At 45.8% G+C, this 22,767-nt stretch overlaps 5 protein-coding genes across 6 annotated transcripts; 4 read left to right on the top strand and 1 right to left on the bottom strand.

Moving 5' to 3' along the window:
- Positions 1-2,253: 2,253 nt before the first annotated feature.
- LOC117858965 (lecithin-cholesterol acyltransferase-like 1) lies at positions 2,254-4,049 on the bottom strand. The gene is made up of 2 exons (XM_034742126.2): positions 3,495-4,049; positions 2,254-3,370 (listed from the first exon to the last, which is right to left on the bottom strand). The coding sequence occupies exons 1-2, from the start codon at positions 3,938-3,940 to the stop codon at positions 2,467-2,469; spliced, it is 1,350 nt and encodes a 449-aa protein (XP_034598017.1). The 5' UTR covers positions 3,941-4,049; the 3' UTR covers positions 2,254-2,466.
- Positions 4,050-6,351: 2,302 nt separating this feature from the next.
- LOC117854967 (thylakoid lumenal 15 kDa protein 1, chloroplastic) lies at positions 6,352-8,429 on the top strand. The gene is made up of 7 exons (XM_034737235.2): positions 6,352-6,604; positions 6,688-6,783; positions 6,989-7,061; positions 7,171-7,232; positions 7,670-7,751; positions 8,037-8,097; positions 8,228-8,429. The coding sequence occupies exons 1-7, from the start codon at positions 6,431-6,433 to the stop codon at positions 8,277-8,279; spliced, it is 600 nt and encodes a 199-aa protein (XP_034593126.1). The 5' UTR covers positions 6,352-6,430; the 3' UTR covers positions 8,280-8,429.
- A 595-nt stretch (positions 8,430-9,024) lies between these two features.
- LOC117859131 (probable pectin methylesterase CGR2) lies at positions 9,025-13,333 on the top strand. 2 transcript variants are annotated; one of them, XM_034742330.2, is made up of 7 exons: positions 9,025-9,178; positions 9,332-9,511; positions 9,607-9,664; positions 10,027-10,068; positions 10,974-11,342; positions 12,121-12,176; positions 12,821-13,333. In XM_034742330.2, exons 2-7 carry the CDS (start codon positions 9,389-9,391, stop codon positions 12,965-12,967), a joined length of 795 nt encoding a protein of 264 aa, XP_034598221.1. In that variant the 5' UTR covers positions 9,025-9,178; positions 9,332-9,388; the 3' UTR covers positions 12,968-13,333. The 2 variants fall into 2 exon arrangements, with proteins under 2 accessions (XP_034598221.1, XP_034598222.1); XM_034742331.2 differs by having other exon boundaries at positions 9,026-9,178; positions 9,607-9,646.
- Positions 13,334-15,842: 2,509 nt separating this feature from the next.
- Positions 15,843-18,344, top strand: LOC117859129 (uncharacterized protein At2g39795, mitochondrial). The gene is made up of 3 exons (XM_034742327.2): positions 15,843-16,190; positions 17,403-17,785; positions 17,886-18,344. Exons 1-3 carry the CDS (start codon positions 15,915-15,917, stop codon positions 18,043-18,045), a joined length of 819 nt encoding a protein of 272 aa, XP_034598218.1. The 5' UTR covers positions 15,843-15,914; the 3' UTR covers positions 18,046-18,344.
- Positions 18,345-18,714: 370 nt separating this feature from the next.
- On the top strand, positions 18,715-21,035 carry LOC117859130 (uncharacterized protein At2g39795, mitochondrial). The gene is made up of 3 exons (XM_034742329.2): positions 18,715-19,066; positions 20,167-20,549; positions 20,656-21,035. Exons 1-3 carry the CDS (start codon positions 18,803-18,805, stop codon positions 20,813-20,815), a joined length of 807 nt encoding a protein of 268 aa, XP_034598220.1. The 5' UTR covers positions 18,715-18,802; the 3' UTR covers positions 20,816-21,035.
- The last annotated feature ends 1,732 nt before the right edge of the window (positions 21,036-22,767 follow it).

The following is a 22,767-nucleotide window of genomic DNA, read 5'->3' as shown; positions in this document are numbered from 1 at the left end:
CCAAAATAGCGGTGGCAAGAGCCTAATATTAAGCGTGGCAACTCATGGCTGGCATCCAAACACCACAAGCCTAATATTAAGCGTGGCAACTCATGGCTGGCATCCAAACACCACCATAGAATCAAGCCATGTAGCATTTGCCGGTTAACAAAAATTGAAGACAAACACAAAAAGAACAGTCAATTTGCTAATCAATACCACTAGAAATTTTGAGTGGAAAACTAGAATAGTATCAATAAAGAAAATGAAGACAACAAATATGAAAACAAAAAAGGAACACACCCCTTAGGTTTTATGGTCCTGACACTCCATTTCACATGCACAATTAAATATAATAACATTCACACATACAATTAAATATAATAACATTCACACACACAATTAAATAGAAAAACAAACATAATCAAACATACCTTGGGCATACATAACATTACAAATCCCCCCACTAAGTTGATCTAACCTAAAGACATTACACCATGCGAAATGAAAAAAAAAATAATTTTCTTATCAAAAGCACCGGTGTCGCAATGAGGTTTCGGTGAGAAAAAAAAAAGAAAAGGAAAAATGATACATGAAAATACACACTGCTAGTCGGAATGACAGCCCACAAATCAGTAACAAGTACACGAATATTTGAGCTTCATAGGTTCATAAAAAAACTAGGTGCACATGACATGTTTAGCTCCTTTTATCGGATCCATACCAAACTAATCCGCTGATCTTGTACAACCCATCCTCTACATGCTAACAGGCTGTATTCGACGCAACGGCCATATGCACGCTAGGCCGAAATTTTCAATAGGCCTTGGACCGCTTGTTCTCTGGCAGGCCAGTAGCACTAGCGGGCCAGGCAGCAGGGCAGCTTGCGTGTTGGGCCAGCATGGCAAGCAGCCGTTGTGGCCACATGCGTTCAGGAAAAAATCGATTGACGCAGCAAAACGAAAATTACCCAAGTGTTGGTTAGGAATTCCGTATGTTTCAAAAAAAAAAAAAAATCCTTTGCCGTGTCGCAGACTCGCAGTCGTACACGACGACACCTCGACACGCAAGCTTTCCTCTGGAGCGGAAAAGGGATCCACAATCCACCAACACCAATTCGATTCGATCACCATGGCTGGCATCTATCGTGTCCTTGTGTATGTTCAAGAAGAGAGAGCGGACAGGGCAAGCCTCCACCACGATCGATCAGAACCTCTCTGCATCCAAGGCAAATCATCGCCATCGTCAAGAAAAGATGGCGGGACACGCAGAAAAGAGCATGCTCCGATCGTCGCTGTCGCCATGCTTGCCCTTGCTCGTCTTCCACCACCACAAGGACCAGAACGACGACGACGACGAGATGCTCATGTTCCAAGGGAAGCTCCACTTCATCAGCTCGCAAACCAGATATTACTTGATGAGGAATCTCAAGGAGGAGGACGCTGACTTGTGCGTGTTTGACTTGGGATCAAACACCCAGCAGATTACCCGAGTCCACCATCACGACGACTTGCTTCTATGGCGCAAACCCTTTTGGATTGTACCGCCTAGCTGGCTGGCTACGTGCCTATGCATGCTTGTTGTTGGGGATTTACTTGGATTTGATGTGACCAATGAATTAAGCAAGTTAGCATGCATATACAGCATATCGCCTGTGTGTTGTATTGCGGCAGAATATAAGTTTTGCTGCATATATTATTTCATAGGCCCATCCGGTATATTCAGCCTATTTTTTTTTTTTTGGTGCAACTAGCTGGTGCAGGAGTACAGCTCAACAAATCTCTACACAAAGCAGCTAGATTACGAGGACAAGGCGTAGTCGAGAACGTGAAGAGCTTTTTTGTTTGGTCCCATCCATTTCCTAGTGTCACGTTGTGTTTCTCGTTGTTTCGTTGCTGCTGTCTCGATCCTCTGTCCATCGCCATGTCCCTTCCCATGTATTGCCGTTAACCAGACACTGCCATAATTTTACTGTCGTGATTGAGTTGAGTAATTCACAAATTGTAGATCGCTACACACATATCTTTTTACTATACATCTAAGTAAAAGTAAAGGTTGTGTCTAGATACATAGCAAATTCTACGTACGTAGAAAAGTTAAAACGACTTACAATTTGAAAAAAAAAGTAACGGCTCAACGGAGCTGATATGCATTTTGTTTCTGCAAATTTGGATGGATAAAAAAGAGAAACAGCTCCATTTTGGTAATGATGACGCGTGAAACAATCTAAGCTATATTTTGCAACTTGAATAGCGTGATGAATTATTCATGCAATTCCACACTAATTCACTCTTCACTATTGAATTACAGGGCTGAAAACCGCTTTTGTCTAACACAAACAAATTACAATCAAGGCCTTGTTTGGATCTCATCGTGATTATAGAAATCATCTACGTAGAAAATTACTATGATATCTAAACACCCAGATAATTGGGTAGATTATGAAAATCCAACCACCCACCCAGATTATTGAGATCCAAACAAGGCCTACATTCGATTCGCTTCAAGGATTTCTTGCATGACCCTCTTTAGCGTCCATTCCTCCGTAACAATGGTGCCGTGGCTAGCCCCATGGAGCTTGATCGACTTGAACATCTTCTTCTGCTCCGGCTGCCGGCGCATCTGCTCATCGAACTCCAGCATGCTGATCAGGTTGATGTCCTCGTCCCCGTCGCCGTTCACCACCTCCGGGACCTTGTCGAAGTCGCCGTCCCAGTACACGAGCTGCTCCGGCGTCTCGTTGCCAACCCCGTTGATGCACGTCGTGGGCACCATGGGCGCCTGGAAGTAGCGCATCCTCGGCACCGCCCGCCTCCTGAACGGCTCCACGGCGGCGCCGGCGCCGACGGCGGCGAGGAACTCCTCCATGTCGTGGGCCGAGTAGTTCCGCTCCCTGGTGACGACGACCGGCCTCCGCCCGAACACCGCCGGCGACGGGAAGTTGAGGATGGCGGACTCGAAGCTCCGCCACATCGGCCGCAGCGTCAGGGGCAGCGCGGCGGTCCCCGGGACGTAGAGCAGCGCGGACCCGGAGGCGAAGTTCCGCAGCGGCCGCACGAACCCTGCTGCCGCTGGCAGCGGCGCGGCGAGGACGAGGTGCTTGATGTGCCCGCGCCGCCACGACATGGGGGTGCTCCGCACGAAGTCCAGCGCCACCGTGCCCCCGAAGCTGTGCCCGAAGAGGATCACCTTCTTGCCCTGGTTCCTCCTGCTCGCGTCCTCGATGAGACGAGTCAGCCGCCGGAAGTAGCGGGAGAAGACCTCCGACGGCTGGCCGGGCGCCGGCGGCGGCGGGGCGTGGCGGAGGTCGTAGGGGGCGCCGAACAGGGTGTCGCCGTCGCGGTACCCGACCCTCTCCAGCGCCCGCCTGAGGACCTCGAAGCACCAGTCCCTGCGCGCGGCAGAGCAGTCAGTGACGACCGGGGCCGGCTCAGTGCCGATAGCCATGGATGAACGAACGATCATATCTCTAGTAGGGAGCTAGGGGTTGGATGATGGGATCGTGCGGTATGTACGAGTGCTTTGGGTTCCGCTGGAACCCTCGGGAGGAGCCGAAGTTGCGGACGCGGGTCTCAACGCCGGGGAGGTTCAGGTAGTCGCCGGCGGCGGGGTCGTAGGCGAGGCTCATCTGCTCGGTGAAGCACGGGACGTAGTGGTGCGCGGCGAGGTCGGTGGAGTTGGCCCACAGCCCGAACCAGCCTTTCCCCTTCATGGCGCCGCAGCGCGGCAGGGATGGGCGGTAGGCGTCCGTGAGCCGCGCCTCCAGCTCGCTGCAGCTAATCCCGGGCACCAGCACGATCGGGTGGAGCGCGACCTCGTCGGCGGCGCCTGGAGCAGTCGTAGCATCCTCCGGCCGGCGGTTGATGATCGCCGCCGGCGAGAGGTACTCCCTGAGACCAGAGGGGAGCAGCAGGAGGAGGAGAGGCAGGAGCCGCAGGAGCAGAGTGGGAGCGCCAGCCATGTGCGCGGTGCTCGATCGATCGACGACTAGGAGGAGTTCGTTATAAGGACGAGCCTAACGTGCCCGAGAAACATGAATTGGAGCACGTGTCGTTTCATGTTTGGTTGCGTTAATCGCATCCCTTTGACGTGCATTAATTTCAAGCACGAGCGGACAGCAGGTCAAGGACCGTAGCACCCATCTCCCTCGGCATTGCGCCCCTTCCGATTCCTATGCTCTCTAGCTAGGTGAAACTCCATGGTTAAGCTGGATGGCCACACAATGGACAGCAGGTCCAATAAATGGGCATATGGCATGTACTTCCGTGTATGGGATGTGCTTGGATGAGATGGGAACTAATCTTTTCCTTTAAGTTCAGAGGCTCTAACTTAGCTATAGCTAACCTCCAGTCATCTTCACGTGGGGTGTTTTTTTTTTTTTGAGAGAGATGGGTGCTACTTCGTACTTTGAAATTACACCTTAGGTCTCTGGATTTATAGGACTAAACCTTGCAAGTTATTCTGTTCATCTTTTTAAATTTGCAGAAACTTGCACGAGAAGGAAGCCAGTTTCAGTCAATAGCCATTTTGGTGCAAGATCATGACCAGTAGGGTTAATTGAAGTATTTTGGTGCTACTGGTACACGCAATCCCTGACTAATCAACCCAACCACACACAATGAGAAGTTATGCCAGTGGTCGGCAACAACAAACGTAACATACATGAACGGTAGTATGATGAAAGGGAACAATGGAACGGAGCAATTAAGTGGGTCCAGGGACTAACTGGGATTAAAGTTCCTGTACCTATTAAATATAGGTTAATTATAAAATCAATTAATTATAAATTAATTAGGTTTAATAGATTCATCTCGCGAATTAGCCTTCATTTATACAATTAGTTCTGTAATTAATATATATATTTAATACTCCTAATTAATATCTAAGCATTCGATGTGACATGGACTAAAGTTTAATTACCGAACCAAACCACCCCTAAACCTCTTGGTTCTCTTTGGAATACCAATAATGATAGTGTGGACTTCTTGTGTGTGGATTATTGTTGTTTGCTGGCCATGTATATCCTTGTGATTTTATCAACAGCTTTGTGTGAAGATGTTTTACGGCTTTGAGCGTCACACCCACGCGCTAGGGATGTAAAATGGAAATGGTCTATCCATGACTCCATGCCATTCGAGTTGCAATTTGCAAACATAAGGGGCGTTTGGTTCCGACCGCTTATTTTTAGCACATGTCACATCGAATGTTTAGATACTAATTAGGAGTATTAAACGTAGACTATTTACAAAATCCATTACACAGATGGAGGCTAAACGGCGAGACGAATCTATTAAGCCTAATTAGTTAATGATTTGATAATGTGCTGCTTCAGTAAACATTTGCTAATGATGAATTAATTATGCTTAATAGATTCATCTCGCTGTTTAGCCTCCATCTGTGCAATTAGTTTTATAATTAACTCATATTTAGTTTCAAAATATTCGATGCGACACGGACTAAACTTTAGCTCGAGGAATCAAACGCCCCCATAGTTTAAAATTATTTCACGTCGCAAATGATCACATTGACAATGTTTTCATTGATATCTGAACTTGAAAATACGCACGGATGTGAATATTAGTTGAAAAATACACATGGACAATATTTCTTCCTCTTAATTTGCATCAAGTTGCGGATAAACGTTATACATTATACAAAAACGACTTTTAGATACATCTTTTTTTAGGCCATCAATAGGGGTAGTTCGAGGCCCGCTCCCACAAACAACTATTTCTAGCTACGGAGCATGTCTTGAATTGCTCCTACAAATAGAATTTGGTTCTAATTTTTTTTAAACTAGTGATATATACAAGGAATTATTTACGTGACGATGAAACTCTTAAGGCCTCATTCGGTTCTCTCGAAACCGTTTGGAATGAGATCTAGCCCGCACGGATTGATTTGACCCTATTTAAAATCTAGCCTAACATCAAATAACTTTTAGTTCGGATCGGAACAGAGCCGACCTTAGAATCTCGTTTTGGTTATTCCGACCTCTTAACGATCCGAAGTTAATCCTCATGTTTTAACCTCTGGAACGAAATCCTACGTAATCGAGTGACACAACCGGATCCATTTATTCCTCCTCGTGAACGAATCCGTTCGATAATTCAATCTTGAACCACCGAACAAGGGCCTAAGTCTGTTTTTCATCACTGTGACCACTCCGTGACGAAAACCATAGTGCTCACAGTGCCATCACTAATACAAGCAAAGTGACGAACTGTCGAACTTCGGTGATCAAGAAGTGAATGGAAAAAAAAAAAGGAGATGCGTGCGTGCCATTGATTGGCTGTGGCCTGTGGGTAGCCATCGTGGCGACTGGTTGCCTGGCCAAGCAGCACCACCAAACGGATAAGACGGATAAACAACACGCAGCCACGTAAGGAAACAGAAACAAGCAGCTCCGAAACTCCTCTGATCTCTCCGGCTCTTCCCCCCGCTCACTGCCATGGATATCCTGGGCGCTCTCAAGCTCGCGGCGTCCCCACCCGCCCTCGCCGGCGCCGCGCTACCGGCGGCAACCCCCGCGCGCTCCTCCGTGCACTTCCACCTCGCCAATGCCGGCGCCGCCGCTCTCGTCGCCGCCTCGCTCCTCGTCGCCGACCCGTCCCTCGCGTTCATAGTCAGCCTTTTGTCTGGTTCGAATTCGATCTCGCAAAGAATTTTGGAGATGGGGGTGCTGACGGCGTACGTGCGTGGCCGCAGGGAGGAGGCCCGTACGGGAAGCAGGTGACGCGGGGGCAGGACCTCACCGGCAAGGACTTCAGCGGCCAGACGCTCGTCAAGCAGGACTTCAAGACGGTGCTGACTGCGATTGCACATCTGTGACCTTGCCTTCTGCTATTCTTTTTCTTACATTTTTGTTGATAAGATCAGATGCTTGCAAAAGACGCATGAAACCTTCGAAGTTTCTATGCTCGACGCATGAAGTTGACCTTACATTCCTGTACCCGATTTTTCAGTCTTGTGCATGGTTTGGTGATCCTTGAATCTTCTCTTGCTGCAGTCCATACTGAGGCAGGCCAACTTCAAAGGCGCGAACCTGCTCGGCGCGAGCTTCTTCGACGCAGACCTCACAAGTAGTGCATTTGCTTGCTAACGTCGATGGTTCCAGTTCCTCCTCGTTGGAAATTTTATGATTTGGTTTTGGTTGTGTGACTTACTGGATATGTTTGCTGACGGATTCAGGTGCTGATCTCTCTGATGCTGATCTTAGAGGCGCCGACTTCTCGCTGGCGAATTTAACAAAGGTACAGTGTTCAGGAAGCCTGCGTGTTCGAGGGGAAAAAAAAACAGTGTTCAGCAAGCAGCACATTTTTCGGTTCCATTTCATCAGGCAGGCCTGTGTACGCGGCTGAATTCTGTTGAAAAATGCTGGAAATGCTTGACACGAAAAATTTTCAGTGATCATTACGTCAGAAAAAATTGTTTCTCCTCAAAAAGAAATTATTCCCCTAAACAACGTCAGACATTTGTTCAGGCTCCTCTCTTTGTTCATTCTTTTCAGCAAACAAACTCCCTGTTCTTTTCTTCTGATTGAACTATCAGTTCGTAGATATCAGCTTGGCCCGACATTGCAATAGTCAGACACTGGTTTCAGAAACGACAACAATTTTATTGTTCAGCTTACAGGAATTGATTTTTGCAGCAATCTCATGATTTGGTTTTGTCTCGTTCCATTTTGCAGGTCAATTTAACAAATGCCAACTTGGAAGGGGCACTTACCACAGGAAACACTACTTTCAAAGGTGCTAACATAACTGGGGCAGGCAAGTGCTCTTTCACTCATCTTTCGTACACTGATCTCCTGTCTCAGCCCACAAGCAGAACATTTCCGTTCGCTCATATATGATTTTCGCAATCTGTAGCATTTCCAACGATCTATTTTTTTTTTCTCAAAAGTGGAAATGAAAACAAATTGTGGTTGGGGATTCCAAATGTGAATGAGCAAAAGTTACACCAAAGTTGTAACTGGATATCAAACGTTAGGTGCAGGGTTTTGCCAGACTGACTGATAGTGTCTCTTGATTAACCACTCGTTCTACTGCCTGCAGATTTCACCGATGTCCCACTGCGAGACGATCAACGGGAATACCTCTGCAAAATCGCTGATGGGTAAGAATGCAGTGCATTGACAGTTGACATGCATAGACCTTTTCTTTTTTTGAAAAATTAGACACGCATGGACTAATGGTCATTTCTGCCAATTAATGTGCCTACTAATGTGAAATCACTTGTCCATCAGAGTGAACTCAACCACTGGGAACGCCACGAAGGAGACTCTGTTCTGCAACTGATCAACGAGACTACTGATTTAGCGAGTGAGATCTATTTCCGCAAGCACGTGAGGATTGTAAATTGAGTTATAGAGAAGAGAGGATGCTGTAAAGTATCTGCTGGTAATTACATGTAAATCCACGGCAAATAATAAAGTACGCGTTACGTTACTTGGTGTAATTGTGTGCAAGTGACCGCGAAGTTGGTCTTATGGATTGACGCAGGGTTCTGAAGCTTTACAACCATTGGCCTGCTGACGCAGCTGTGCTCTTTTCTTCTCTTTGGTTTCCTTTTTTTTTTTTTTGAGCGCGCAACTGTGTTGGTGTGAGGTACACTGAATTCTGCGGATCGATGATGCCATGCCAGGTTTACGAGTGTCCATTTTGCGTTGACTAGAGTGACACGAGCACGATGGGTTGGGCCGGAACCCACCCGGGCCAGGCCAGCCACCGAGCACCCAACATTAAAAAAAAAAAAGACCAGAAGGTCCCACCGGTCAGTGTCAGGCATGCCACGACGCGTCGACGACCGACATCCCCGAACAAAATCCCCCTCCGCCCCCGTCCTCGAAATTCGGGCCGCGCCCCACTAATCCTCATCTCCGGTCGCTAATGGCGTGCTAATCTGCCGTCGTCGTATATAATGCGCTCGCTATTCCCCATTAGCTCCAGGCTCCAGCGAAGCAAATTCCATTCCTCCCGCGTGCTCTGCTCGTGCCCTGCCGCCCCCCGTCCCTATCGCGCCGGATCGCCACCCACTCGCTGCCCCCTCCCCCCACCCCACTCCGCCCCCGCGCCTCACTCCGTCCCGTCCCCGCCTCCCCGCCTCAGATCCGTCCCCAATCCGGCAACCCTAGCGCCGGATTCCTCCCCTCCGCGTCCCCGCCCGCCCGCCGCCGCCGCCGCCGCCATTGACAGAGGTACCTCCGCCTCCTCGCGCCACAGGGGATTCCGATCTGCGGCCGACGCGCTTCTGATGCATCCGCGTGCGTGGATTGGCATTGCGGGAACCTTCGTCGTTTGGTCTCGGATTTTCGGCTAATCTGGCCCTGTGGTCTGTTTCGTGCGAGCAGGTGATCGAGGGGGGAGAGAGAGCGTGGCTGGCCGGATTCGGGAGGGAGGGCAGGAGGATGTCTAGGAGGTCGGTGAACCCGAGCCGGCGGGTGGCGGACGGGGGCCTGCCGTCCGTCGGCGGCCTGCTCCACCCCAAGTCGCGCTCGCCGCCCGTGCTCACCATTGCCCTCGTCGTCCTGGTATTCCCCCCTCCTTGTTCAGTTATACCACGATACTAATGCTGTCGTTTGGAAATTTGCTTTGACGCTGACGGTTTAGCTGTTCATGTCTGCAGGGTGTCATTCTCCTCGTCGCCTACTTCAACAGCGGCTCAGGTCGGTTAAAGGCTCTCGGTTAGACTCGCAAACTTGTTTTTCCTAATTGATGTTGGATTGTGGAAAGTTTATAATTGCTAATTGGCGATTAGAGCGTGGCTTGTGACATGTACAAATTGAATTCATAGACTAGCGAGAAGAGCATGGCGCATTACTTTTCAAATTAAATTCATCAATTACTTGTCTCCTAAGTCAATACTTCATTTGACACACCTACGATGCACTGCTGCTGGTTGTTTGTGGAGAGTAATAATGCATATGTATTATCACACAATGTTGAAAGCAAAGTGACTGAATCAATACGTCATCAGTTGGCACCAATGAATTATGATTGAAATCTTATCCTTTACTTTTTGTTTGACTCTTTCTCCAATGGACAGGTGTAACTGTTACAAGCAGAGAAGCTGTTAGCAGGTCTGAAGGTACATTTGTCTTTTGTGTCTCTGTTTCTTGGGTTTTACTGCTGCCATTCCAGAGTCTCCTAATGCAAGCTTATGGTTTCTTGCTTAAATTTACTCTGCTGATATGCCATTAGAGTTGCAGCTTGGAATTATTTTTGTTGTCTCTGACTCCAAGCTGTGTTTGCTATTATAATTGGCACTAAATATGTTAACTAATTTTTCTTCACCCCAAAAAAATTATTTTTGTTTCAGCTATCTCACAATGCCTTCTATTTGCCTATATTCTTGTAAGCTTATCATTGTCTAGTGGTGCGGTAACCTCGAAGTCTCTCACACGATTCCTATGCTGATTCATTAGAAGCATTTTCATAGGGAGACCCAGCATCTGGATCTTACTGCCTTCATGCCTGGTGTTATTCTTCACTAGGCAATGAAATACAGTATTCAAATGCTAGGAACTGATGACAAATTATGGCGCACATGATAAATAGCTGATTTTCAGTAAAAATTATTCCACCCCACTATAATTTGGTTGCTGTGACCAATTCAGTAAAAATATATAAAAACAATGTTTCCTTTTAAAAAAACATTAAGAAATAGCAGTAGTAGTCAAAAGTGCTGACCTGGTACCACAGCAAAATAGTTCTGTTGTTGATTAATTTACTATCGTTTGTTCGGGCTCAGATAGACCAGTAGCTGATCCTGTAAATAAGGGCACATGATTTATGACGTTAATCGTTATGAGATTGATACACAAGCCATGCTAGATAAATTAAATTAGCCAATATTACAGTGGACAATTGAATTTTGGTTGCTTGGTTGCCTTACTCATCTTCTTTACATTTTACTTTCCCGAACCCAAAGTACTAATGTGGAAGTTTTACCCTCCTACTTATCTCAGACGTTTTGTGTATGTCTGCATCCAGGTACTTGCACATCAGAAGTTATGCGGGCGCTTCCTTATCTTAAAAAGGCATATGGCAATGCGATGCAAAAGGTCCTCCATGTAGGCCCAGATAGTTGTACAGTAGTTTCTAACTTGTTGAAAGAAGGAAAGGTTGAAGCTTGGGGAGTGGAGCCTTATGATTTGGAGGACACTGACAGTAGTTGCAAAAGCCTTGTGCGCAAGGGCTTTGTCCGCATGTCTGATATTAAGTTCCCCCTTCCATACCGCCCAGATTCTTTTAGTCTTGTTGTTGTGTCAGATGCTTTAGATTATCTGACCCCAAGGTATCTGAACAAAACACTTCCGGATTTAGCAAAGGTCTCCACTGATGGCCTTGTCATCTTTGCTGGTATGTACTTTCTTCTTGAAATATCTGATGTCTTTTTTCTTGTTGGGGAACCTATGCTTGATATACACATGCCTATAAATGTACTTTTCCGTGGTAAAAGAATCTGTTCTGTTTCAGAAGTGATTAAACGTTGACAAATACCACTAATTATTTTTCTTTCCTTAATTGTATTCTACATTTGAAGAAAGGCATCTTTACGTAAAATTTTCTTGTAGAATAATCTTTGATCTGCGATTGTTTTTCTACATCTTTCTGCATGTATCTTAGTTGTGTGTCTTTCGGTAGTTAGATTTTCTATTCTCTTTACCAAATGGACACAATAAAAAGAAATTCAAAGGATGAACCTTAAAGACACTATGTGTTTATATCTCAATGTAGCTAATTTAAATCCGGTGCTAGTGCAACACAAGATGACGCTAAGTTGCTAACATCTTGGAGATCGAAGTGGTATATACTTTTAAGGCTTAATGCTAGGTCTCTAGAGCAGTACATGATCGAACTGTTGGGGACATGGGTTGGGTACTGGAGTTGGAACTTTGCTGTTCAAACAGCTCTATTCTCATTCCTTTTGAGTATTGACTTTTGAGTCATTCAAGGTTGGCAACTTGCTAGTGATGTCCACTTAGGCCCCCGAAAAATGTTTTACTCCTGCAGTATCCTGTATAATTTATTGAACATTTAAAACATAGCTTTTCTGGTATATGGGGTCCGTTCATGTTTTGCTATGGTGGATAGCATAGGTTGTCTGAAAAATGTTTGTTTCATTTCTTCATTTCAGGCAATCCAGGTCAGCAGAAACCTAAGGTTTCAGAACTGCCAAAATTTGGAAGGCCGGTATGTGCAACTGACTTCTGTTGATGGCGTGCAAACTTGTTATGCATATGATTTAACTACATGATGTCCGCTTTACTGAGCCAAACCTATTCTATGCATTTTGCAAATACTGCAGGATTAATTTTATGCAAAGAGTTACTGTCTTACTGATTTTCAAGAAAATTACTGCTTCGCTTGGTTACATCTATAGTGATATTGCTTATGTGGGTATTTCTTCGTACGGATATCTGATGTCCCAGAATTAATTTAGATCTGATATCTTGACTAAGGCTATGTTATGGCATAATTTGAGACACCTGGTACATATTGTGAAATACCAAGTCTGTTGGTCCATTACTGTTATTGAATATTGATGGTCGGTCTTGCTTGGAACCTGTTGGTTTGGCCATTTTGTTGTGTTATGTGAGTACGTTTCTTTTGTTCCACATAATAATAGGATATTCTGTTGGTGCTATTGATGGCCGGTCTTGTTTGGATACTTTTGGTTTGTCTGTTTTGCTGTCTAATCCAAGTACTTATTTGTTCCACATCAATAATGAATAAAACCATACTTTATTGAAAGCTACAAAATTTGTTGGTGAAGACTTATCATGATTGCCAGAGTAGATTCCTTTACTGACAGAATCTATCCGGTCTGTTCACAGGCAAAATTGCGGAGTTCTTCATGGTGGACTAGATACTTTGTCCAGACTGGCTTGACAGAGAACGAAGGACCATTGAAGAAGTTTGAAGAGGCTACATCCAAGGATGAATACAAACCAGATTGCCAGATCTTCCACCTTAGTTCGTAGGATTGCGCTCGTCAAGGTGATGCCTGTCCACAGCACCTCAGATCATTGCTGCACCAGTTTTGTAAGCAACATCTTTGCTTACCCCCCGTTCATCTTTTCACTCGAGGAACCAGTCGCACAGAAGAGCCAACCTTCAGCTATAGGTAGATTATGTAGGGAGAGAGAGGCTTTACCACTCGATACTAGAAATTCATTCTGGGAATTAAGTTATGTGTTATTGAGGATCGGAAATTGAAGCACAGACCGCAGATGATATATACGTAAGAACTTCACACTGTTGTACTCTGTTATTATTGGTGTGTTAGTTATCTGGACTGATTCAAATGTAAGCTTATGATCCAAGCAAGTGAAGCAGTTTGATCCGTTGCCCCTTTGTCCGCACCTAAGAAATAGTAGCATGTCGTTTTCAGTAAGTTGGATGATGCTTCAAGCCGACCCATTCTACCTGTTTCGGATACTTGAGAAAGATGGTCTACCAAACTCCGGATTAAACCTCAATTCATTGATCTAATGATAAGGTTTCAGTTGAGGTCCCAATCGCAAGCTTCACCAAACAGGCACCGGAACGCATAACAAATATCACTAGAACTTGTCCTAACGTCAGGTCCCTTGTCCATTGTCCCCAACGAGCATCTCCATGTACGCGATGATATTCATATCATATATGTTATATGTACTCCCTAAATTTTAAATTACTATTTGTTTTGGTTTTTCTAGATACATCAAAAGCCAAAGCCAAAATGAATAGTAATTTGCTTTTATGACCCTCCTTCAGGTTCTTTGGAAAGGAGGGAGTACATGCCCTCCTTCAGTTTCTTGGAGCAGAAGCGCATTGAGGTCAGCTTTATACGGAGGACTGTATTGTTCTTCCTCCGCCTCCCCGAGATCAGAATCTGAAATCCAGAGCACATCGGATCATTTCTACCAGCAGACACCAGACACCAGAAAATTATTTGCCCCCACCCAACCAAATATTCCAAGCTGGGACCAGTTTAGTAGGGACTCCAACTCCTCCTAAAATGAGGAGGAGCCGGAGGAGCTACTTTTTTTTCTCCAGCTTCTCCATATAAAACGACTCCGGCTCCTCTAGTGCTCCAGGGATGAAGTTGTTTTTAACCAGCTGGAGCTGCAGAAGAAGCCGGAGGAGCCCTGCTATAAACTACTCCATCCTGTGCCTGTGTGTGCCTGGCATCTTCCTTCCTGTCCTGATAAATATCAGTTTCCTGGCCATGATAAATATCAGTTTCCTGGCCTGGACCTCCACACCAATCACCTTCGTCTGGAAGTCCAGGCACATTATCCTCCCCTCGTCCAGCTGCTGTGGTGGCGGCGAATCCTCTCCCATTGACCATTTCCCCAGCCCATCTTGTAAGACCCTAGCTAGCTAGCTAATCCAGTTGTTCCCCACTAACCTCCGGCCGAATTGATTAGTCAAAGGTGGGAGCACATCTTTGTCTCGCTAATCGCCTTTCTTTATAAAACCCCCCGTCTTGCTCCTTTCCCCGAACAAGAGAGAAGAGAGCACTCAGAGCAGGAGGAGTTGTTGCTTTGCTTTTGTTTGGTGAGCAGCGGAGGCGAGAGCGTGTGCGTCGCCGTCGTCGTCGCCATGGAGGGCCTGCTGCCGTTCCTGTACCGGGCCATCCTCCACCTCGCCAGCGGCGGGGAGACGCCCCTCGGCAACCCCTTCCGCAACGAGTCGCCGTCGGAGTCGCCCCTCGCGCCCTACTACGTCCGCCTCGCCGGCGCCGGCGCCCCCGACGTGCCGGCCTTCCTCTCCTCCGCGGCGCGCGGCTACTACGATCGCGGCTGATCGATCGAACCAGCCAGCTCATCTCCTCCTCCTCGTCGATGGCTTGGATGCGGCATGCTGCAAGATACGAATATACGATACGAGGCTTGCAGATCAGAAGAAGAATTCTTGTGAGCTTCTTCTTTAATTTAGTTGTGTGTGAGAGTTTGTGAGCCTTTGTTGATTCCCCTTTCTCTTGGCTTCTTCTTGGAATAGCTTTTGGTTCTTCCTTTCCTTGGCTTCTTCTTGGAATAAAGGCAGGAATGGGTGGATGGATGAATCCTGGGGCCTTGTGAAGGAGGCTCATCTGCCTCTGCCGTTGTACATACGTGATCAGTCTGGTGCTCGCCAAAATTGCAGGCGCTCAGACACGGCGAATGTGAAACTCTGCTACTGATTATACATGATTGTGAGTGCAATATCAGATGGTCAACTAGTCAAAAGGTTTTGTGATGTTCTTTGTCCACCTTGTGCATGATCTCTTGCTGCTGCTTGGCCCTTTTTCTTGTGAGGGCTACTCTTTTTGGCTTAATTTCTCTTTTCTTGCTTTGCAAATCAGTGTATCCTATGTGTGGCTTGATCAGAAGGTCAGAAATGCCATTAGAAAAGCAAAGCAGCATGGATTGTGCTTGGTGGAAGCTGCTGGCACCAATTGGAGGAAAAAGGAAACCGGAAGAAAACAAAACATGCCATCTTTTCCAACTACTACCATTGTCTGGCTCGCTTAAAACCTTTCGAGGAACCAGATTACTTTCTTTTAGACCAAAAGCTCAACTTGAAAAGGGCAAATTTTCTTTGCGATTACGCCACCGGAAACTATGGATTTGCCGAGTACCAACTTCTTTGCCGAGTGTATTCTATCCGAAAATTATTCGGTTTCTTGAAAGTTTGACACCAAAATTTTCTTCACAACTGCACTGTTCCAGTGTTTTCTACCAAAATTTACTAGACGGCACACGGAAGCAGTAAATGACAATTGGACAAACGCGAAATGCCGCCGAAGAAACGCCTTTGCTCTCACTGACGTGTGGGCCACACACCCGGCTGCCTATGATAAGAGTAATAAAGCCGCCCAATCCAAAACCCAAGCAAACCCCTCCTCCCCTCTTCTTCCTCGCCTTATCCCCTCTGCTCCTCGCCGCTCACCTCCCCATCGCCATGGCCTTCGTCTCCGCGACCGCCTCCGCCTTCTCCACCCTCCTCATCTCCGTCCCATCCGCCGCACGCGCAGGCGCAGGTGCAGGCTCCTGCCCGCAGCCCGGGCGGGCCATCTTGGCTCCGCTCCACGCGGCGAAGGGCCCCAACTCGGAGCCGGTGGTGCTGGAGAGCAAGGTCAAGGGCAAGAAGAAGAAGGGGTCCGGCGCAGGGAACCTCCCCGGAGCCCTCGACGTCGAGATCAGAGAGGCGCAGGAGTACCTCGACAGCGACGAGCAGGTGACTCCCTCGTGTTCCCCCACAATTGCAGCTGAATCGTTCGGTTCCGGTCGGACTGTATGGTATATTAAGAGATAATATGTAATAACCTCGTAGGAATATTGAAATTTCGAGTCTAACGAAGTGCCGGTTAGAGAGGAACTTGTGATGGAGATGACCCTTTTTCCTGAAATTTTGTCAAGTTCTAGTGCTGTCTGTGTGAATGATAGGTAGGAGTTTACTGCTGACTGAGTTCAAGACTCTTGTTAGTTGCTGATTAGCACTAGTTTGCAGATATATAAATAATTTGGCATGTTTGGAGGAAGACTGAAGAGCTTAATTCTCAGTGAAAATAAGTTACCATTGTTTAGGTAACCTGACCACTTAATGCTTTTAGGATTTGCTTCACACAAAGTTTGCTCATCACTTAATTATGGTAGAAATGAAGCAGACTTACCTATATTCTGTTGTGTTTTCTATATTCTGTGAGAGGTCATACTACAGATTGTCCATGTGAGCTGGCATTCAGAGAGCTGTGTTGTTCTTTGCATCTGCTATTCGCTGTCCTGATTGATCATCCAGATTGCTGACTTTCTTGAATTTGTTTTTCCTCGCATGCTCTCCTGAATATCTGTTGAAGAGTCTAATTATATAAACAATGTCTTGGGGTGTTTTCTTGTGTTCATGCATATGTACATATGACCAATAAAGCATGCCAGTGGTACTTCTTTGCCTCTATTTGTTTGGTCACATTGGCGCCCTCTGCAATTCTGTCCAAGCTCCACCACTGTGAATTACAGTTTAACTTGTTTTTTATGTTGCCACTTTTTATGATAATATCCCCAAAGAAGCAATAATACCTGCATCGCTTTTCTTCTGACCAGCTGCAATAATTCAGTTGATGTCAAATCGCCCAATAATTCTAATGATTTTAGGGGAGTATGACTTTATATGGCTGGGACCAATGATTGAGTTTGTTGAGGGTTTATTTGGTTTCAAGTTTTGAACTACTTTGAGGCTTCACGTGAGAGCAATGTTCAAACTGACATTGAGGTAGACTGATTATCTGGCCATGCACACTCCTGAAAAGACTTGGGGGCAGATACTACTTTCTGCAAGATTTAACGTTTAGCATAAAGTTTAGATTCTGGTTTGACACCACCGGTTCTTGGTTTTGCAAATGTTCAAGCTTTTTAGCTGTATGCCTGTACTCATATATCCTTCTTTTGACAGGAACCTGTTCCAGAGAACTTCCCTTTTGAAATCCTTGACGAAGAGGGTATGAGCGTGGTTATTTTGAAAAGGGACTACAAGGATGAGAAGATTGAGGTCATTGTCAGCATGCCTAATTTAGAAGGGGGCCCTGAGTTTGATGACGAGGAAGGTGAGGGCAATGGTGAGAGTGCTGGCAAGGACGATGAGGAAGAACAAGATGATGATGAGAGTGCCGGAGATAGCAGCATTTCTCTAAAGGTTGTAGTCTCCAAAGCCTCTGACCCAAAGCTTGAGTTCACCTGCACAGCCTTCCGTGAGGAGATCACAATTGATGATATGCTGATAGTAGAGAAGACAGACGAGGATGGAGAGAAGTTCCCGTACGAGGGGCCTGAATTCACGTAAGCAATAACAGTTTCCACATCCAGTTTTGGGTTCTATAATAATGAAACGCTAGCTGCTAATCTACTCGAACTCAATGCTGGTTCATCTCTATTGCAGGGAGCTCCCTGTGAACGTTCAGAAAGGCCTGTTCAAGTACTTGGAGCAACGGGGGATCACGCTGTCAGCTACCAACTTCATGCACGATTACATGGTGAGCAAACAGGCCCAGGAGTACATCCGGTGGATGAGGAAGCTCAAGGATTTCGTCAAGGAATGAGGAGCAGCAACGTGAACTGGCAACATTTTTTTGGTAGCCTAGCCCTTAGTATGCGTTACAGAATTATTACAATTACGCATAGCTTGTCCCTCTCTCTAAAGGACAGAGAAAGGTGTATGGGTCTCAAATGAATCTGTATCGGCTGGCGAAACAGCAGCAGGTAGATCTCCAGATGTGTTTCAAGAAAATTAAGAATTACAGGTTACTGCTAGCTCTACCAGTTATCAGTTTCGTGCTGCTTCTCTGGATGTATGTTGTGGAATTCTGATGGTTGATGTGACCTTTTTATTGTGCTGAAACGAGCGCATTCTGCTTGCTGAAGAAATTTGTTTCGTTTGGAATAGTGAGGAATGAAACGATCAGCTTTGCGCTAGGCTCATATTGCCCTGCTAGCTCTACCTGTTTTGGAAGTCAATGCTTGTCAAAAATGCTATTTTCAAAACGATATATTGATAATCTGTTTGTTCAGTACCGGGCACAAGAAAAAACACTGCCAATTGTAAGCTCTTTATCCTTTGGTTCTGGAAATATAATTCGTTCGTTGAAAACACTGCCAAAAAAATCAATTCCTTCCTTCTTTCGCAAGAACAGGGTAGAGATCATCCTGACAGATGGGTCCAATCACTTGCCCTTTTCCTTAAGCCTCCCCTGTCCCCCCACGCGCCTTCCAGAAATCCCAACCCCTAAACCCCGAAAACCCTAGTAGAGGAGGACTCCACGCCTCCATCCGCCGCCGCTCCTCTCCTCTTCCCTCGCCATGGCCCTCTTCGCCGCCGCCCGCCGCGCCGCTGCCTCCACCGCGCCCCTCCTCCTCCGCGCCACCGCATCGGCCTCCTCGGGCGCCCACCGCGGCGCGGCCCTGCTCCGCCCCCTCGCCGCCGCCGCCGCGGCCCGCCCGACGCAGCCCCGCGCGATGCCGTTCTCGTCGGCGCCCGCGACGAGGCCCAGCTCCGACGCCGAGCTCCTCAGCGTCATCGACTCCGAGATCAAGTACGCCGAGGACTGCGACGACCACGACAGGGTAAGCGAGCCGATTCCCCTCTGATTAATGTATCTGGTTCGGATCTTAGCGTAAGAGGTCCTCAGCAAAGAACCTATTCTTGTTTGTTGCATCCTGATCCCTTGTCAGTGTTGATTCAGTCACGCCAGCGAGCAAATTTATGGCTTGTTAGGTGGATTGTCTGATTCTGTTGTAAACTTGTAATTGCAAAAAAAAAAAAAAGAATTTGGATCTGATATTAGGGATACGGAGGATCTTTAAATAGTATCGTTGTGTACATATTTTGGTTCAACCTGTATGCTCGCTCCACTGTTTCTTAGCATAGTCCTGTACTCATGTCCACAGTTTCCCCAGTGCTCGTAATACTTCTGTACTTGTTTTTGAACAATTGATTCTTTTCCACTGAGGCATAATTTAGTTGTAGGAGGGTTTTCCTCACCAAGTATAGCTTTTATTACACAAATCTGATCTTAATTGCTACTCTCTCTTGATTGTAGTTGATTTTGTAGTATTTGTTTCTTCAGTTACAATAACAGTACCGATCCAGAAATTATGCACTTGCTCATTCAAAGGGTTTTTTGTGGCTTTGCTGACCTTACAGCTCTATGTCTTTACATACATTTGCCTGTTGTCCCTGCAATTTTGTTCTTGTATTGTGGTTTTATTTATAGAAGGTGATGAATGTTTGCTGCCGCTTGGCACTGTTGTGTGTATTAGGATGAGCAGTGTGATATCAGCATTGTGGTTCGCTGGTTCCAATCCAAAGCATCCATGCTTGATTATTATTGATGGTTGGTAGGGGGTAGAGAAACAAACAAATGTGTTGCAATTGCCTATAGCTACACGGCAGGATAGCAGAGAGAGTCTGCCTGTGAATTCAATGCATTAGCAGTTTAGCTCAGCCTTGTATGGTTTCTGGTATGCAAATATGAAAAATGGTGATTTATGTACGTGATCCATCCTGCATGATGGTTCCGATGTCAACCAGCCAGTTCTAATCTTGTGCGGAGAGCCTTGCATTGTAGTTTGTTTACTTACTGTAGAGAGAGCTAGATGTTCTTTTTTGGTAGTTTTTTTTTTGGTTGTAGTTGGGCTCTCACTTGTTCTGTTTCCGAAAGCAGGTTGAGGAGATTCCAGATAACTTCCCTTTCAAAATCACTGATGCGAAGGGGACGAATGCAGTTACCCTTAAAAGAACATATCATGGTGAGCAGATTGAGATTGTGGCTCACATGCCCAGCCTAGTCACTGGAGATGAGCCTGATCATGACCGGGATGACGAGGACAAGGGTGAGGATGAAAATGACAGCAACGGCGATGAAGGCGAGAAGCCCCCCCAGTCGAGTGTCCCTCTCACGGTCACTATCACCAAGGGTGATGGCCCCGTGCTTGAATTCACCTGCACTGCGTATCCTGATGAGGTCCTCATCGACTCCTTGTCCGTGATGCAGCCGTCAGGGAATGATGAAACTGACTTAATTGCATATGAGGGTCCTGATTTCAAGTAAGGAGGCATAACTAAGCTAACTCATTTTTGTTTCTTGAATATATTAATGCTTATATGTATCCCTGTTTGGTGCTGACAATCAACCTTTGCTCATCTGCTGCAGTGACCTTGATGAGAACCTGCAGAGGGCATTCCACAAGTACCTGGAGCTGCGTGGCATCTCACCCCTGACAACAAACTTCTTGCACGAGTACATGATTAACAAGGACAGCCGCGAGTACCTCTTCTGGCTGAGGAAGCTGAAGGGTTACTTCAAGCAATAGAGATCAACGCCACTTCTCTCCTCCCAGGCATAAGATAGTTAATGTTCTTTGCACATTCAGATTTTGGAGCGACGAAGTGCTCGTCTTGAGGCAGCATATGCACTTTACCTGAGCGGTGAAGTTCGTTTTCATGACTGTTTTTGGTGGTGTGATAACGGCCCGTTGATCTGGAGGATGGAACCAATGATATTTTGGAAATGTTTAGTAGTATTCTTAGTTCCGTTGCTCTGCTCTTTACCCCTGAAAAGCATTTGAGTTACTGGTGAGGGGCGGTGCCCCGACCTAGTGATCCTGATTTTGACACCGCCTGATGGCAGGGCGCTTATATCTTTTGCGTGGCTAATGTTCGTGTTAGCGGCAGTTTTATCATGACCTAGAGTGGATGGTAGGATTAGTGCTGAGCCTGTCACGGCTAAGCGCCAACGAATACTCCTGAGCCTAACGTGGCTGTTGCGCAGGATAGCGAAGGAGACCTTGAATAGCCAGATGCTTTTCGGATAGCGCATGAACTAGGTTGCCTGTGTTATTAAAAAACACAGGTTCTCGAAGGCAGTGTTTACGAAGAAAGATCTTACGAAATTCGTTTGCTTGATTTTTCTATTCGGTAACGCACACGGACAAAGATCATAGTTATTGGACACGGACCACACTCGACCAATTTTTTTTTTTAAAAAAGAGATTTGAAAAAAATTACCTATCTTCTCCTAAAGAAAAAGTTTATCTATCTTTGTGGTAGGGCACGTATAGAGCAATGAAAGGTAGGTTCCTTCTTCCTTGTCTAAGCCATCAGAATATGTAGTTTACCATATGACGCTCAATGTTCGTCAACTCTCTTCTGTACCTTCCCCAAGCCCAAGACATTGTAATATGATGTTTGATGTTCGTTATCTCTCTTCTAAGCCTCTTCCAAGTTGTTTACGTGTAAATTATACTCTTCCGTCCTAAATTGTAAGTCGTGGATGTCACTTTAAACCTAGAAAAATCAAAACGACCTGCAATTTGCAATTTGAAATGGAGAGAGTACACTCTAGCTTAGGGGGTGTTTGAATATCCCGGACTAAACTTTAATCCCTGTCACATCGAATGTTTGCACACTAATTAGGAGTATTAAATATAGTCTTATGATAAAACTAATTGCATAAACGAGGGCTAATTCACGAGACGAATCTATTAAGCCTAATTAGTCGATGATTAGTCCATGTGATGCTACAGTAAATGTGTGCTAATTATAGATAAATTAGGCTTAATAGATTAGTCTCGAGTTTTATAATTTGTTCACGTTTAGTCCTTCTAATTGAGATCCAAACATCCGATGTGATCCAAACTAAAAATTAATCCATGGATCCAAACACCCCTTTAATCTCGCGTGATGAAATAGTTCGGATTATAATCTAGAATATAAAATCCAACACCTCACATTATGATAATTCTATAAGCTACAAAATAGCAACTCATTTCAACTTAATTTTTAACTATTGAGATAACTACCCATCCAACTTTGTAATATTTACCCGCCCTTGCCATTACAATCTAGCGAATCTTTTTTTTTTCTTTCGACCGACGCGACGATCGCCCCTCCTCTGTTCTTGCTTCTTACATCAAATCCCTAACCCTTTGTTGCAAATCCCTCAAATCCAATGAGATTAGGCGCGCCTCCAGGAGACATGACAACTAAATCTACGGTGTAATCTTCGTTTATTGCCATTCGAAAGATCAAAAGCTTTACATTAGAATGTAATTTCGAAAATTGAGTGGGGGCATATGTCCCTAGTGATTCACCTCATAGGCCTGCAAGTCAGAAGGTCAGCTCTTGATATCAGGAGCTTGATATAGAGGTAAATGTGCATGGAGTAGCTACTTGCCGGACCCACCAACCTTTTTTAAATTTGAAGAACCTTCAAACTTTTGATTACATCGAAGTAGCTGGTTGGTGGCGTACGTGTGCATCAAAG

Source organism: Setaria viridis, chromosome 5 (assembly GCF_005286985.2).
Source record: "Setaria viridis chromosome 5, Setaria_viridis_v4.0, whole genome shotgun sequence".
Lineage (NCBI taxonomy): Eukaryota > Viridiplantae > Streptophyta > Magnoliopsida > Poales > Poaceae > Setaria > Setaria viridis.
The sequence above is the reverse complement of the archived record's forward strand: the minus strand, read 5'-3'. Positions and strand labels throughout refer to the sequence as shown.

Excerpts from the sequence above, each read along its gene's own strand:
- LOC117854967 (XM_034737235.2), top strand. The coding sequence starts at position 6,431 with ATGGATATCCTGGGCGCTCTCAAGCTCGCGGCGTCCCCACCCGCCCTC. Across the intron at positions 6,605-6,687 it reads ACCCGTCCCTCGCGTTCATA|GGAGGAGGCCCGTACGGGAA; the intron begins GTCAGCCTTTTG and ends GCGTGGCCGCAG. Across the intron at positions 7,233-7,669 it reads CGCTGGCGAATTTAACAAAG|GTCAATTTAACAAATGCCAA; the intron begins GTACAGTGTTCA and ends TCCATTTTGCAG.
- LOC117859131 (XM_034742330.2), top strand. The coding sequence starts at position 9,389 with ATGTCTAGGAGGTCGGTGAACCCGAGCCGGCGGGTGGCGGACGGGGGC. Across the intron at positions 9,512-9,606 it reads CCATTGCCCTCGTCGTCCTG|GGTGTCATTCTCCTCGTCGC; the intron begins GTATTCCCCCCT and ends TCATGTCTGCAG. Across the intron at positions 9,665-10,026 it reads AGGTCGGTTAAAGGCTCTCG|GTGTAACTGTTACAAGCAGA; the intron begins GTTAGACTCGCA and ends TCCAATGGACAG.
- LOC117859130 (XM_034742329.2), top strand. The coding sequence starts at position 18,803 with ATGGCCCTCTTCGCCGCCGCCCGCCGCGCCGCTGCCTCCACCGCGCCC. Across the intron at positions 19,067-20,166 it reads ACTGCGACGACCACGACAGG|GTTGAGGAGATTCCAGATAA; the intron begins GTAAGCGAGCCG and ends TTCCGAAAGCAG. Across the intron at positions 20,550-20,655 it reads TATGAGGGTCCTGATTTCAA|TGACCTTGATGAGAACCTGC; the intron begins GTAAGGAGGCAT and ends CATCTGCTGCAG.
- LOC117859129 (XM_034742327.2), top strand. The coding sequence starts at position 15,915 with ATGGCCTTCGTCTCCGCGACCGCCTCCGCCTTCTCCACCCTCCTCATC. Across the intron at positions 16,191-17,402 it reads ACCTCGACAGCGACGAGCAG|GAACCTGTTCCAGAGAACTT; the intron begins GTGACTCCCTCG and ends TTCTTTTGACAG. Across the intron at positions 17,786-17,885 it reads TACGAGGGGCCTGAATTCAC|GGAGCTCCCTGTGAACGTTC; the intron begins GTAAGCAATAAC and ends TCTCTATTGCAG.
- LOC117858965 (XM_034742126.2), bottom strand. The coding sequence starts at position 3,940 with ATGGCTGGCGCTCCCACTCTGCTCCTGCGGCTCCTGCCTCTCCTCCTC. Across the intron at positions 3,371-3,494 it reads CAGCGGAACCCAAAGCACTC|GGACTGGTGCTTCGAGGTCC; the intron begins GTACATACCGCA and ends TGCCGCGCGCAG.